This window comes from Pristis pectinata, chromosome 17, assembly GCF_009764475.1.
Source record: "Pristis pectinata isolate sPriPec2 chromosome 17, sPriPec2.1.pri, whole genome shotgun sequence".
NCBI classification, from domain to species: domain Eukaryota; kingdom Metazoa; phylum Chordata; class Chondrichthyes; order Rhinopristiformes; family Pristidae; genus Pristis; species Pristis pectinata.
Genome location: NC_067421.1, coordinates 20548118 through 20564784, shown reverse-complemented (window position 1 = coordinate 20564784; position 16667 = coordinate 20548118). Strand labels below are relative to the sequence as shown.

At 38.2% G+C, this 16667-nt stretch overlaps 1 protein-coding gene across 1 annotated transcript in view; it reads left to right on the top strand.

The window, feature by feature from the left end:
- Nucleotides 1–16667, top strand: part of tpcn1 (two pore segment channel 1) — a 65740-nt gene that overhangs the window by 5961 nt on the left and 43112 nt on the right. Inside the window, exons 2-3 of the mRNA XM_052032456.1 lie at nt 12021–12151; nt 16369–16545. Of these exons, the coding sequence (XP_051888416.1) occupies nt 12021–12151; nt 16369–16545 (308 nt within the window). The remainder of the gene's footprint in view (nt 1–12020; nt 12152–16368; nt 16546–16667) is intronic.

The following is a 16667-nucleotide window of genomic DNA, read 5'->3' as shown; positions in this document are numbered from 1 at the left end:
TCTACCCTGTCGTGCCCCCTTAGGATTTTATATGTTTCATTAGGATTATCCTTAATTCTTATAAACTCCAAAGAATGCAGATGTAGCTTTATTAGCTGTTTGCAAAAGAACAGCCCTCCAATGTAATTATATAATTTTAAAGCACTATTGACAGATAAACAATGTTGTAAGAATAAAAGAAATGTGAAGAAAAGTGGCATATTCCAATATTCTAATCAATAGGAAAATCAGACCTGCACCACCAATTATTTCTTACCTAAACAGAATTTTTTTTCTTTATTTCCAAACTTGAATTGGTTAGAATTGCTAGATTATTTTCAGTGTTGCCTCTGCTAGCTGTTGGAAGTTTGATTCTGCATGCAGAGCTGTCCATATCTGCTCACTCCACATTCAAGAGAGTGTTTTCCACAACTGGGTGGCCCATTCAATGACCTAATTAAGAAATGACTAAATTCATTCTAAACTCCCCTTGTTTGAATTGACAATTAGACATGTTCTTAATATGGAAAGTACTTTCCTGAAGATTAGTTTCATATGGAAAATTCAGAAGTATATTTTATATTTTGCCATGGTAAGGATGGTTTCCTCTGATTGTGATTTAATAATTCAAGTGAAAATGAAATTCCAAGCACAGAGCAATTTACATTTATTTAGTTCACAATGTATAAAAATGACCCAAAATGCTTTCAGGAGCTTAATCAAACAAAAATTAAATCCATTGAAGGTACAGATGATAAAACTTGGTCAAAGAGATAACTTCTGCATGTCTGAAAGAGGGGGAAAAGAGGAAAACAAATTTTGAAGGGAAACTTCAGAACTTGGGAACTTGATGGCTTAAGAAATGGCCTCCAATAGTGGGGTGAAGAATGTCGGAGATGCACAAGAGGCTAGATTTGGAGAAGCACGGAATATTCATTGGGTTTTGGGGTTGGGAAAGATAGCAGAGGTCTGGAGGGAGAGGCTTTGGTGATTTGAACATATGAGGATGAGAATTTCAAAATCAAGGAAGTGATTTGGAAGCCATGTATGTTCAGAGATGATAGGTCTCCAGTTAGGATTCATGAATCAGTTAATGATGTTTATTGAGGATAGAAGATTGGAGATAGGCCAGAAATAATTGGAATTGGAATTGTTGATTCTGCAGGTGACAATTAATGGGGGTCTTAAAAGCAGATCCATGATGAAAAAAGTCATTACAGAGGGTGACTGGTCTGGGTGGGTCATTTCAAAAGGAGCGCTTTTTCCAAATTAGACTTCCTATTGCTCCTCCAGAAACTATGGTATATTGCCCAGGAGACTCAGTGTTAAAATGCATGGAACAGCATTAAATTGCTGTTCTTGCACGATATGCACTGTACACCTACTAAATATATACCTGGTAATACAAGTCAACAGTTACAAAGGGGAAAACATTTCATTGGTTGGAGTCATTTTTTGGTCAAAGAATGATTATTGTGGTTGTTGCAAGGCAATCATCCAATCCTCAGGAATTTTCTGCAGGAGTTTCTTAGGGCAATGTCTAAGGCCCAACCACCTTCTGCTGCTTCATCAGTGATATTCCTTCCATTATTGGGGATGCTTTCCATCATCTACAAAGCACAATTCAGGACTGAGATGGAATATTTGCCTGGATGAGTGCAGCTCCAACAACACTCAAGAAGCTCAATACATCTGGTGCAAATCAGTCCACCTGATTATACCCCATCCTCCTTCCTAAACATTCATTTCCTGCACCACTGTTGCGCCAAGTGTATGCCACTTACAAAATGCAATGCAGTGCCTCACTTAGGCTACTCTGACAACACCTTCAAAACCTGCAACTTCTGCCACCAAGAAGGACAGGGGAGCAGGCACAGAGAATATAATCACCTTCAGGTTTCTCTCCAAGACACACACCATCCTGGCTTGGAAATACCTCACTTGTCCTTCATTGTCACTGAGCATAAGTCATGGAATACTCTACCCAACAGATTGTAGGAGCCCCTTCACTAGAAGTTCAAGAACCTTCTCAAGAGCTATTATGAATGTGCATTGGCAATGACATTCACTTCCTGAAAATGAATAAAGAAAAAGAAAAATCACTAGAAATTACTAAGGCTTTTCTATTTAAGCTTAAATAATTTTTTAACCTGTGTATTGTCTAAATTTCTTCTCTGGTATTGGTTAGCTTTTACAAGTGTTGCATCCCTTGCCTTTAAATATTAGTTACTGTGAGAATATTTTTTGTACTTTTCCTTTCTTTTTGATCTCTCTTTTAGGTTATAATGTACTTTTTTTGATCAACAACATTTGTAGGCCTAATGAAAAAAATTAACCATCTCTGCAGTTTGAGGAGAGATAAGATCAGTACGTAGTGCGGTTAGTGAAAGCAAAATAACACATCCTTCAAATCAAAGAAAGGTCAAGTGTCTTCTGTAACAATGTGGAGGTAAGTATAAAAAATAATTAGTTTGGCAGAGGTGTATGCCTGATATCAAGGGAAGGGCGTGTACTGTGCAAAATCCTTGCAAATGATTTTGTTTTCTTTTTATCTTTTAAAGCAAAGATGGTAATGTACAAATAGGCGTGGCTTCAAAAGATGCACTATCTACAAAATCAGTTGCAGATGACCTATTTGAGTATGTTTGCAGTCAAGGATTTAGTAAGGGCAGTTAGATGCATACGTACTTCACTATTTGATGCATTTTTTATTGATTCACCAACTCAAATGCCTATACCTCAAGAATCATACAGCTTGGAAACAAGCCATATGCCCGACCACATCCACGCCGACCACTGGGGACCAATCCATCATTAATCCCATCTTCTAGCACTTGGCCCATGGCTTTCTATTGCCTAAGCACATCTGGGCAATTCTTAAATACTGTCAGCAACTCTGCTTCCACCACTTCTTTCAAGCATGTATTCCAGCTACCTCTGGGTGCAAACCTTCCCCCTCAGATCCTCTCAAAATCTCGTACCACTTACCCTAAATCTATGCCTTCTAGTTTCATCGCTATTTGATATGGGGAATAGTTTCCTACATTATACCATATTGCTAGCCTTCATAATTTTATGTATCTCAATCATGTCCCCTCTTATCCTCCTCTACTCCAGGGAAAACAGATCCAGCTTCTGCAGTCTCTACTCATAATTGAACTGCTCCATCCCAGGCAACATCCTTATGAATCTCATCTGCACTGTCTCCAGCACTATCACATCTTTCCTGTGGTGACCAGAACTGCACGCAGTACTCCAGCTGAGGTCTAACCAATGTTTACAAAGTTGGAGCGTAACCTCCCTGCTCTTGTATTCAGTGCCCCAACTAATGAAGGCCAGCACCTCATGTGCCTTTTTAACCACATGATCTACCTGCGCTGTCACCTTCAGGGATTTATGGACTGGTACATCAAGGTCCCTCTGCTTCTCGATACTCCCTAGGACCTGACCATTCATGGTGTATGGACCTATCCTCATTGATACTCCCAAAATGTATCTGGATTAAACTGTATCTGCCATTTCTCAGCTCATTTCACTAACGCATCGATGTCACCCTGTAGCCAAACACTGTTCTCCACGCTATCCACTCCACAAATCTTTGTGTCATCTGCAAACTTACTGATCAAGCCTCCTATGTCCACATCCAAATCAGTCACGTATATTACAAACAGCAAGGGTCCCAGCACCGATCCCTGTGGAATACCACTTGTCACAGACATTCAATCACAAAAATAACTCTCTACTATCACCCTCTGTCACCTATTGCCAAGCCAATTTTGGATCCAATTTACCATCTTGCCCTGGATCCTATAGGCCCTAACCTTTTGGACCAGTCTGCCATGCGGGATCTTGTCAAAGATCTTACTGAAGTCCACATAAGCCACATCTACTGCACTACCCTCATCAATACACTTTGTTACCTCTTTAAAAACTGGTAAGACAGGATCTGTCCTTGACAAAGCCATGCTGGCTACCTTTGATTAGTCTCTATCTTTCTAGGTGATCATTAATCATGTCCCTCAGACATTTTTTCCAATAATTTCCCTTCTTCTGATGTTAGGTTTGCAGGTCTGTAATTATCAGGCTTTTCCCTGCTGCTCTTCTTGAAAAGGGGGACCACATATGTCCTGCAGTAATCTGGTATCTAACTTGTGGCCAGAAAAGTTTTAAAAACCTCAGTCATAGCCCCAGCATTCTCTTCTCTTGCCTCCCTTAACAGCCGGGGATAAATCCCATCCAGTCCTGGGGATTTATCCACCTTAAAGCCCGCTAGGGCATCAAGTTCTTCCTCTTTATTTGCACTAGAATTTCACCTTCCTCTTCACTGAATCCTCCAACTACATTTCTTTTGTGAATACCAATAAATAGTGATCATTTAGGATTTTGCCTATACCTTCCGGCTCCATGCACAGATTGCCTGTACCAGGTCCTACTCATTCCCATGTTATTCTTTTTCTCTTAAGATACTAATAAAACGCCTTCGGATTTGCCTTAATCTTATCCTCTAGTGATATTTCATGACCCCTTTTTGCCTTCTTAATTTCCTTTTTAAGCACCTCCCTATGCTTTTTATACTCTTGATGAGTTTCTCCCGTCATTAATCCTCTACACTTGCCATATGCTTCCTTTTTTTTCCCTTTTATCCAGCCCTCAATATCCCTCAACATCCCTGTACTTGTTACCCTTGGCTTTCACTCTTACAGGGAACATGTTGGCCCTAACCTCTTGCTGTTTCTCCTTTGAATGTTTCCCACTGTGCAGATGTAGACTTAACTGCAAGTCAATGCTCCTAGTCGACCTTTATCAGGTCCTGCCTGAAAGCCTGTACCACCAGGCTCAATGGTCCCCTAGTACAATAAGATGGACTCTTGACCCCACAATCTACCTTCTCATGGCCTTGCACCTTATTGTCTGCTCCACTGCACTTTCTCTGTAACTGTAACACTTTATTCTGCATTCTGTTACTGTTTTCCCTATACTACCTCAATGCATTGTCGTAATGAAATGATCTGGATGACATGCAAAACAAAGTTTTTCACTGTACCTTGGTACATGTGAGAATAATAAATAAATTTATGAATTTTAATGAAATTTGCTATCCCCCAATTTAAGACCTTTATTCCTGGTCCATCCATATCTTTGAAATATATGGAGTTTGAAATATATATGGAGTTATGGTCGCTATCTCCAAAATGGTCCCCCACTGACAATCCCTCCATTTGACTCAATACATTCCTCAAGATAAGGTCTAGTAATGCTCCTTCCTTTGCTAGTCTATCCACATACTGTATTGAAAAGGTCAAAAATTTTGCTCCGTCTGAGCCTTTTACACTAAGGCCATCCTAGTTAATATTCAGGAAATTGAAATCCCCTAGTACAAAACCCTATATTTAGTACATCTCTCTGATATTTGCCTACATATCTGTTTCTCTATCTCCTGTTGAGGTCTGTGATACACTCCTAGCAAAGTGACAATATCCTTTTTTGTTCCTAATCCCTACCCACATGACCCCATTTGAGGAACCTTCTAGCATATCCCCCCTCAGTACAGCATTCCTTGACTAACGGTGCAATGCCACCTCCTCTTTTACACCCCCTCTGCCTTGTCTGAAAATCCTATACCCTGGATTACTGAGTTGCCTTGCCCTGCCTGGTTTTTCAACAATGTCCCTGAGATATCAACTATATTGTTGTCCCATGTGTTAATTAAAGCTTTAAGTTCATCTGCATTACTAGTTCGACTCCTTGCATTAAAATAGATGCAATTTAGCTTTGTTTTTCCCTGATGTGTATTTACCTGCCTGCCCTGCCTACTGGATTTACGAACTTTTTCTCCTCGAGATGACTCTACTTTCCCATCTGAACATCTACTCTGGGTCCCATTCCACTGCCAACTCAATTTAAATCTTGCCGAACAGCACTAGCAAACCTCACTGCAAGGATGTTGGTTCTGTTCCAGTTTAAGTGCAATCTGTCCTACTTGTACAGTTCCCGCTTTCCTTAGTAATGATTCCAGTGATCCAGGAACCTAAAACCCATTCTCCTGCATCATCCCTTCAGCCATGCATTCATTTTACCTACCCTTCTATTCCCATACTCACTAGCTTGTAGCACCAGAAGCAGTCCAGAGATTACAAACTTTGAGGTCCTGCTCTTTAAATGGCTATCTAGCTCCCTAAACTCCTGTTTCAGGACCTCATCCCTTCTGCTACCTATGTCATTGGTACCAAATATATCACGACCACTGGCTGTTCACCCTCCTCCTTCAGAAAGTCCTAAAACTACTCTGAGATATCCTTGACCCTAGCACCAAGGAGGCAGCAAACCATCTTGGATTTTGCTCCTTCATTCCCAACTTCTGGTTTCTGATGTCCTAGTTTGTCTTCACAGAGAGTTCAAAAACTGAAAGTTTGTTATTTGTAGATAGGAAGGATAAATATTTTTTTTTATTCACAAAACCTGAAGTTTGTACAGTTCAGTCATATTATTTCAGGTATTTTGGATATAAAGTTTGCATTGCAACAGGGTTTATGGTGGGTTGTACTATTAATTAATTTTTCAAATGAAAAATCAATGAAGAATTGTCTTTGACTAGCCAAGAAGAAACCTCTTGAAGAATGAATGCAAATGTGCAATTATCTTTGTGCTTGACAGTATACATTACAAATATTAAAATAATAGCTGCTAAGCTTACGTTTCAAAAACACTATTTATAATGCTAACCATTAGACCACTGAACACACAGTTCTCTTTTCTATATGTAGTTCTGATATACCTACTCTGTTTTAACTTGCTTAACCCTTAAGTCAATGCATAAGCCAAATTGCAAGGAAGCAACATATTGTGGGTTAATGTGTAAAAATTGTTCTTGTTTGTAAGTAGGTATGTGTAGTACTTTTGTGTTAAATAGATTCCAGAACAGTAGATATCTGCTGAACTAGCAGAATTTGCTGTTTGAATCATGCAGCTAAAATCATATATGTCAGTACGTTCCAAACTTTTAGACTACCAGGGTACAGCTGGCAGAACAAGTAGTTTCAATCATTTAAAAGGTTGAAGTAGGATTTCACATAGATTAATTGTATGCACAAACCAATAAAAAAGAAAAGGTTTGGTTTTTAGTGTGGTCACCTGGTTTTTGTGGAGTCAGATGATATAAGTTGTAACTTCTGGTACCTAATAAAGAAGTACAAGGTGCCTTGTTTTCACTTCTGCATCAATGGAACATACAAATATAACTTGTCTCTGCTCTGATGAATTTAGTCACAGCCCTTTGAAAAAGTCATCCTTCTTTTGGGAATTTGAGACAAATGGTATGTGTAATGTTTATGTTTGCACTTGACATAATTGGGTAGATTTATCTTTGTTATGTATTTAGATTTTAGGTAATTGTGTTACTGAGTGTTAATTGAGTGAACAATAGTGTATTTTTCAGTCTTGTAATTTTCTTTTAATCTTGACTTGTAAAATATTTACCATGTATTATTTGAAAAGTTATCATTTTTTCTAGCCTTGTAAAGTATTAATGTTTCATAAATTTGTATTGCATGCATGAATAAAACTGGATAAACAGTTTGAAGAGGAAGAGAATTCAAACAGAGATTAAACAATGCCTACTTCTCCTTATTTAAATTACACTTTAAGAATCATGAAATATTAATCTGAATTAAGCAATACAAATAAAATAGCAGAGTGGGCACAGTACAAATAAAATAGAATTATCAGAAAATTTGAGGGATAGATTGTATTTGGATTATTCAAGTAAAATCAGTCTTTCTATTGTCATACATTGAATATCCAAAACTGGCAAACAATATGTTGATTGAATCAGTCAGCTGAAATACACTGTTGATCTGCCGACTCCATACATCTCCCCTCCCACTTATCCACCTGTTCACCCAAATACTAATTTTATTCCTCACCTCTGACCAATCCTCAGCAACTGATCCTTGTTCTAATCTCTTTGCCCACCATGTAACCCAACACTTTTCCTGATCCTGGTCATTACCCTCCTACGCACCAATCGGCCCTGACCAATACCCCTAAATTCCCAATCCCTTACCATCTGCCCACAACTAACAGACTCAGATACAGATCCAGACTTTTCTCCAACTGTTTGAGTCCATCCAACTGGATGGAATTTTCCTCTAATGTGAACATGTTGCTACAAAAGAAGGAAGTTTCATCTACACCTCCGGATATGTATAGTTTTGTTTGAGAGGAGCAAACAAACAATAGTATGTGGACTCTTTTTGAATACTGTAATATTCTACTTGTGGATCCAAGTTGTCCTCCTAGTAGTGACCTTCCTCAAAGTAAATGCACCAGATAGTTTGGTGTTTTCTTATGTAGGCCTACAATATTTCAGGCTTGATACTTTGTCATTGCAGAGCTGACCACTTTTATTTAGGGCGCCATGTAAGGGTGTTACTGTTGAGATACAAAGATCAATGAGTTGACCTGCCTGTATCTGATTACTCTCCAATCATAAGACTGGCTGGTACACATCTGTGAAAATTAGTGCAGGAATTAGTTTAGCGGTGATCTCCACCTCGAAAAATAAGCATTCCCATCCAAGTAAATAATATGCCACTGCTCGTGTCAAGATTCTTACAAAAAGAGAAAATGCTGCTATTTTTGGAACTGATCTGATTTAATTATGGATCTACATATTCAGGATAGAAGATTGGAGAAAGGAGAGAACTCTTGATGCAACAAAATGAATACTAATTTTCTAACTAAAGTCTTTGTGATATGATTGTTCAGAATGTTTTTGATGGGCACTTTGTAGTAAGCTTGATTATAATTATTTACCAAAGATATTTCCAGTTGTATTGCAAAGCAAAGGTGAAAAGACGAGGAAACTATTTGTCACTTTTTTCAGACACTCGTGCTGAAGGAGCACTATTTGCTTTCTCTCCTTTTCTTCATTTTCATTCTTTCCCCTCGCTATGTGCATTGACATATAACTGAAATATGACCATTATCCTTTCATATCATGTTGAAGTCATATTTATGCATAGGTGTTCTTTAATACTACATTGACTGAATATTGTACTGCAGGGAGGCATCCAGTGCTATCTAATCCAATTGAATAATTTCCTTGTCTGAAGTCAACTTGTACATTTCCAGCAGAAGTCATCAAATAGCAATGGATACTTGAAGGAGGCCAGAAGTACAACGGTCCCTGCTCAGCACCAACAGGAGATCAGGCTGGTCTTGCTAGTCAATACATCAGTGTTGTTAAATGGTTAAACTCACCAACTGTATTTTTAATAATGGGGATTCAACTTAAAGTTAAAATGAGCTCACATCATATGTCCATTGCACTGTAATTCTTGTGATCTTATTGGCCTTGCAAAATAACTGAATGCCTGAAAGAATGTAAAAACTACTTGCTAAAGCTGTGCCTGACCTTGATGAAATGAAGATTAAAAAGAAAGTCATTACAGACAGTACAAGACAACCTTGATGCAGTGGGAATAACACTTCACAAATATTATTGCCAACTTGGTTGATTGCCAACTTTAAGCCCAGTGGCAACAGTCCTAGAAAAAAATTCCTGTTTACAAATTAGAAAACCTGCTGTAAATTTTGAATTTTAAAGACAGTGTATTTGGTGATTTAATTAAAATGCTACAAGCTTTCATGAAAATGTTTGTAGTGATATGGCTCTCTGGCAGTACTCCTAAATTATAAATTAATTATTTTTTAAAATTATATTCAATTCACAAAAATATAGCAATCTTCATGCAGAATTAGTAATAAACAGATTGTAAAATTGTTTTCCCACAAAAGATCATCAACAAGATATCACTTGTTTGCTCATTGTATATAAATCTTTTTTTTGAACCACTTGTGGTGCAGATACTTGCATTCATGGGTAGGGAGTTCCAGATTTGGACTCAGTGAAGAGATGTTTTTCCAAATTAAGATGGCATGGGACAAGGAGGGAAACCTGCTTATGCACGTTCTTATGCACCCAGTGTCCATGTGCTTTTTGTGGGTAGAGGTCTCTAGTTTGGGAAGACATTAGAAGAGTAACTGTTGCAGATGTTATTCTTGGGTAATTACCACTGCCTTTCAACCACCATCACCCCCCTGGAGTCAAAAAAAATCACCCTTGTCTTCTGTCCCTTAAAATATACTTGTTTTCTCACTTTTCCAGTTCATGGCCAAAAAGTCAATTCTGTTTCTCTCCCCACTGATGCTACCTGACTGCTGAGTGCTTCCAGAAGTTTTGATTTTGGCTTGAATTTCCAACTGTGGCTTTGTGTTCCAGTTCATGACCTACATTGCTGCTGCTTTTGAACAATAGTTGTCTTGTGATTTGGTCTTGAAAAATTATATTCTGTTACCTGGTCAGTCCAGCGGCACTCTTCAGTATAAGCCAGCAAGTTGTAGAGATTTCACTGTGGTGTGCTGCATGCTGCACAACCTGAGTAACCAGAACCAGCAGCCATTGCCTGACTATGAGCAGCATAGGTACTTGTATCCTGAGGGACTTGATGTAGAGCGTAAAGAGTAGCAGATGCAAGAAGAGGCAAGGTAGGCTACTGGGAGATCCTAGCTGAACAACAGTAGAATGGAAAGGTGAGGCATTGTCTCAGACAGTAACAAACTTCTTCATAGAGAGACAATTTTCATAAAGACCCTGCTAAACCATAGTTCCCAAAGCAAACTAAGTGATCCTTTCCACACTGCTATCTCAAGTGCCAATTTACTACAGCAGTAATCAGCCAGGCGAGCCCAGGTGACACATAAAATTCCTTCACGTCCTGCTGTCCATGTTTGCCTGCACTGACATTAGCACATCAATGTGCAATTTCCTTATCCTGCAACTTTAAAGGTCCTGCTATAAAATTTGTGTACTTCCTGATGAATGGCACCCATTATAAAGAACTCAGACTTCTGCACAAATTACACTTTTCTAAGACTAGCTCTTACCAACAGGTCTCAACCTTGTGAAATCCTGAACCCCTTGGACTTTTGCTCAGCATTGATGATGCTAGTGAGCAAGCTAGCCACAACAGCTGAGGGTAGTGCACAAAAAACACATTGATCAAATTGGCCCTCTTGTCCCTTGTCCCTTGTCCCCTCCCCTCCCCCCCCCCCCCCCCCCCCCGCCATCCGCTGCGAGGATATGCATACCCCAGGTTGCGAATCATTGCTCAAGAGCGTCAAGCAGCTCCCTTGCAACAGAGGCAAGACCTCCAGTAGGATCAGGGTACAACTGTATTGAAGAAGAAAGTCTTTGTGTGAGCTCTGTCTGTGACTGGACAGCAGCTGTCGCTGGTGCTGCATGATGGATTGTCATTGAGCCTTGCAAAGTAGTGCGCATGACCTCCAAAGTGAAGATCATGGTCTCCCAGCTCCAAACAACATCTTGCAACAGAGATGGACTGGTTAAGGCTCCTCCTCTCCTGCATTCAACCAGACAGGCTTGACAACATACTACTAATTTTATTATATATCTACATCGGCCTTGGCATGAAAACATCTAAACTGTGGTCTTCACATGAGTCCTTGGGGCAGTGTGGATATGCTGATCTTCCCTTACGCAAGTACGCACACAATAGTGCCAGACTGCAACCTGCAAGTGCCTTGTGTATCTCACCATGTATCTCTTTAACCTATTCTGCTTATCCCTTGTGTATGGATATTACACAATGATGTGGTCTTTGTCCTCATCCCCTCCTACTTCTCCAGCTTAGTTTCCTCATGTTGTGGAGAGGGGAAACAGGGATCTCTCCTGATAACTTGTAAAGGCAGAATATTGAAACACTAATTTATATACCATTATTGAAACACATTTTCCTGTGTTTCCTTTTGTCTTTCTTCCTCCCCATTCTAAGTTAAAAAAAAAGCACCTCCATTGCAACAGCTGTAGGTCAGCTAGTTCTATTACTTGTAAGACAGAGTGATGACATTGCCCTTCTCTAATGTATGATGAATGAAATTCAAGTCACATTTTCTTGGATAATGCTTGACCTACTTGGCCTTCTGCAATTTGAACCATCCATTTTCTGTCCTTTTAATAGATGGAGGAGGATATGATATTATCAATGCTGAAGTGGTGGCGATACCAGATGTTCGAGACTACAGACCAAGCTATGGTTCTCTGAAACAAGTCTGGGAGATGAACTATCAGGAAGCAGCGATCTACTTGCAAGTATGGAGATTTTTATGATTTATTAGCCCTGCTTATATCAAGCTGTTAAATAGGGATAAATATTGGGCATATGAGTATAAATTATGTATGTCCTGTAAGATGCTGGTGTTGCTGTTAGTTGTGAAAATGCCATTACAATTGTTTTTAATCAAAATATTGAATTGTAATTGCAATTAATCCTTGGAATGATGATTCTGCTTCTCTTCTGCTCTTGATGGATTGCTTACCTTTATTTCCATGTCTTAGGAATACTTAGTTTTCTGAAGTTAGTTGCAGATGTAGTACAAATGGCTTTCATTATTTTAGAACAATAGAAATTAAAATGTATCCTTAGGAAAACGTCATTAATATATAATAGATGGAATTCAAATATGTAGGAGTATAAAAGACTGGGAATGAATAATATTTGATCTCTGTGGTGATTCCATCAAAAACGTTTCCCACATTTCAATTTTTTCACTGGTTTCCTTCCTTGCTCTGTTCAATTTTTCCATTGTGCACTAGACAAGAATTGTAGTAACATTTGCCTTTGAAGTCTGTTTCTGAAATTTGGTTCCATTAATTTCCTTGGAATCAGTTTTCAAAAATGGAGTTCAATTTGCTTGTCAGAATCAGAATTAGGTTTATTATCACTGGCATATGTCATGAAATTTGTTGTTTTGTGGCAGCAGTACAAGACATAGGGACATAAAAATTACTATAATTTACAAAAATAAATAGTGCAAAAGCTTGTGTTAATTTCTTTCATAAGTGTAACCACTTTCCCTTTCTGATACCATTTTATCACTTGAATAGAAGAGGGATTTTAACATTGTAATTCCCAGGACTTTTTTTTACTGTTTGCTCTTAGTTGAAAACAATTTTTCCTTATGTATTCAGTTATATTCATCATAGTGTCTTAAGCACTGTTATTCCCAGTAGAAGACACAGTCATAAGCACCATGGTAAACTTCATGTTTGTTACTGTGTACTGGTGGCAGAAATGATGAATCTGGTGAGTTTAGTTTGGGCTTGTTACTGACTTTGTGAGACTCACTTGCTGCAATATGAAACAGTAGTGCTGTATTAATGCTGTCTGTTGTAACATGCTCGAAGGACTTGGTTCATGTGAACAACAGTATTGAAACTGAATTAGGCTGAATTAACCTATTTTGTCCCTTGCGCTTGCTGGGCTATTCACTGAGATCTGTGAATAGCTGATTCTGACCTACATTTCCCTTACCCACCTTTGCCCTTTAGCCCTTAATACCCTTGAAATACAAAAATCTTATCAATCTCAGATTTAAAATTAACATAGCCATTCCTCAGTTTACAAAACAGATGCATTCCTGGAAAATTAAGCAAAATTTGGTCAAAATGGATTATGGAAATTTTGAAACAGTATATTTCTATTTCTGTGCATGAAGACTGTTAATCCATTCATTACAGCAAAAGTGTGTATCCCAGAGAGGCAATAGCATGATTGTGAAAGTATGTAATTTGAATGTTCATAAATAATCGAACACAATGTCAACAGCTATTTGTAAAAGAGAGTTCTAAACTTCTGTTGTTGTGTTTCCTACCTTAACTCCTGAGATACCTAGACTTAATCTGGACTTGCCAAACTGCAGAAATTTCTCTATCTTCTCTATTCAATGCTATGTTATGCATTTGCCCTTTGAACATTCAATCAAGGACAAATATCTACCCTACATGCAAGAAGCTGCCCCAAACGTATTCACTGACCTGGAAATTCATAATGTAATGCTTTTTTTTCCACTTCAGAGTGAAGTCAGCCAGGCACTTCTCATCAAGATGATATTTTTCATGGAATGGAAAATGTTCCTTAGCATATTGCTTGGGAAATTAGTTTACATTGTTCAAAAGTCCACCTATTGCTACACTCCTGGAACAAACAGATTTTAATAAGATAGCAGAACATTTTAAAGGGGACCTTCCTGAGAATGTCCTAACCTGCTGCACACCCAGATGGATTACTTTTAATGTAATCACTTACTAGCTCTCCTCGGTTTCCCTCCCCCCAATTGTACATACCTATCTATCAATTATTTGCTGACCCCTCCTCCCCCTGTGAGCACCACACCCTCTCCCATCACAGGAGGCCCATATCCATAACCCCTCCAACCTCAGCTTCCAACCAACCCGACCTAACCTACTCCTCAGGTCCCAGTTAGGCTTCCACCCAGTTCCCAAGGCTCCAATTTGACTAGACCCAGAGCCCCAATTGGCCGTCCTATGCACCCTACCAATTCCAAGGCTGCAACCAGACCGGACTCCCTCGCCTCTTCCCAAGGTTTGATTGAACCTCTGGCCAAACCCCAACCTGGTTCCAGCCCTGCCAGCTATGTTCTTTCACGCAATGCATAACAGTGCTGTTGTATCAATTAGTTGTAACATTGTAATAATAAGGCATGATGGAAGGTCAGCTTAGTCAGTTAAAGGTTAAAGAATTGTATTAAATATGTAAATCATACAAGGGTATAAGGGTATTTGATTATGTTGTTAACTGAGGAGATCTTGCAGAACTGAGATGGTGGGTAAATACCTCTTCATTAAAGTAGCCTTACTGTAGTATAATCATTAAGCAATCAATGCATGTTTGTTATTTAGAAAGCTTTCAAAGATGAGCCAGACCAAAATAGTATGGTGATTTAGATGAGCAAAACAAAGGAAACAAAAGCAATTGTTATGAGAAGGAAGTTCTACAGGAGGAACGGGAGAGAATGTAGAATTGGAAAAGCAGAAACAATTGAACAAAGAATGGGCGGTAGCTTTTCCCTGTAATAACCTTTAAATATAATGAACAAGTTGTCCACTTGTAAAGAAGCCTAAGTATCTGTGTGGGGGAGCAAGTGGTAAGCAATAGTCACACAAAAAGAGTTGTTGAGCTGAATGGAACTAAAAGGTCACCTGGAGTCGGCATTGGGGACATGGGGGGACAGGGATGTGATAGGTTGTGGGCAGAACCAGGGTCCATAATGCTTGTATGTTTCATCTTCTTGACATACTGCTCCCTTTAAACTCACCGGCTTCACTGAAAATGTATCATACTATTATGCAATATGTTTTAAAAAAACGGAAATAAAAGTATATTGGGATACTGATAGTAATAACATCCAATGACATGGAAAATCTGCTAACCTGGTACCACCAAAGTCCCAAAAGACCCAAATTTTCAGAGTTTTACTGTTCCAAATTTAAATTAAAATGGAAGATAAGACATCAATATAACAATGTTGATTTAATGCTTTCCAGATATTACTGGAATTGATGGGAAAGTTTTTGGCAATGATTTGAAGAAGGAAGTACTAGTTAAAGTATGCTAAAAGTAGCACATGAAGTATGCAACTTAATATGAGATCACTTGTTTTAATAAACGAGAACAACCGACTAAGTCACAACTGACAGATGATGACTGCAATCACAATTTTAATTTACAAAACTTATTCATTGCATTACAGCATGCAGAGTAATGTGTATATTTTCATCAGATTATAGAATATTTGGCAGTGTTGCATGTAGATTTTATTGCAATAATATCCTGATAAAATCATTTGGTGCAATAAAGTATAGTTCATTATTAACATTCATTATATTACTGTGTGTAGAATGACTTGCCATACTATTAATCTTTGGCCTTGATATAAATTATTGATTTAAAGATGATGAATCTTCAACGCAATGGTGTGCTAATATATAAAACATTGAATCTAGTATACGAGATTGTAAAAAGTGTAAAGACTAAACCTACAGACATCAGGAAAATTAATTTAAAAATCTGCCTGTGGAACAAACTTTCATCTGCAAGTTCAGTGTATTAAGTGTGAGAACAAGTATATGAAGGTTCTGAAGCGTAGATTATTTAGACAATCACTTTTAAAATTAAGTGTCCTAATCTAAAAATGGCTATAGAAATAATGAAGCTCGGCAATATCTTGAAAAAAGGTTGGGATGATTAAAGTAGTTAGTTCAACTCTTTCTCTTTTGTACTTTTTATATTGAGTTTTCTTAGCACCGAAACAAAATAAGGGTAATGTTTGATTGTGATGGATAGTAAGTTTTTGTTATTATGCAAAAACTGCTGAAAAATATTTATAAGCTGAAGTTCTTGTTGCAACTTATAGCACATGGTAGTAATGCTGTAAGGCATTGTATATTCTCTTGCACCCATATTGGAAGACATCAAATTAGTCACAACTCCTTTTTATCACTTTCAGGAAGGAGAAAATAATGACAAGTTTTTCACACATCCAAAAGATCAAAAAGCCCTTGGAGCCTACCTCTTTGTGCACAATCACACATTCTACATGATGGAGCTGATTTCTGGATTGCTGCTGTTAATACTCTCATTGTGCGAGGCTCCAGCTGTTCCCTCACTCCGACTCGACATTTATGTATGTTTTCTTGTAAAATATAATTGGTTCAGTTTTATTTTATATATCTTTGTTGAGCGTTGATTTATTATGCCTGAATTGTTTGTGCAGGATATGTCTCATATATCATTAGTAAATAAGAT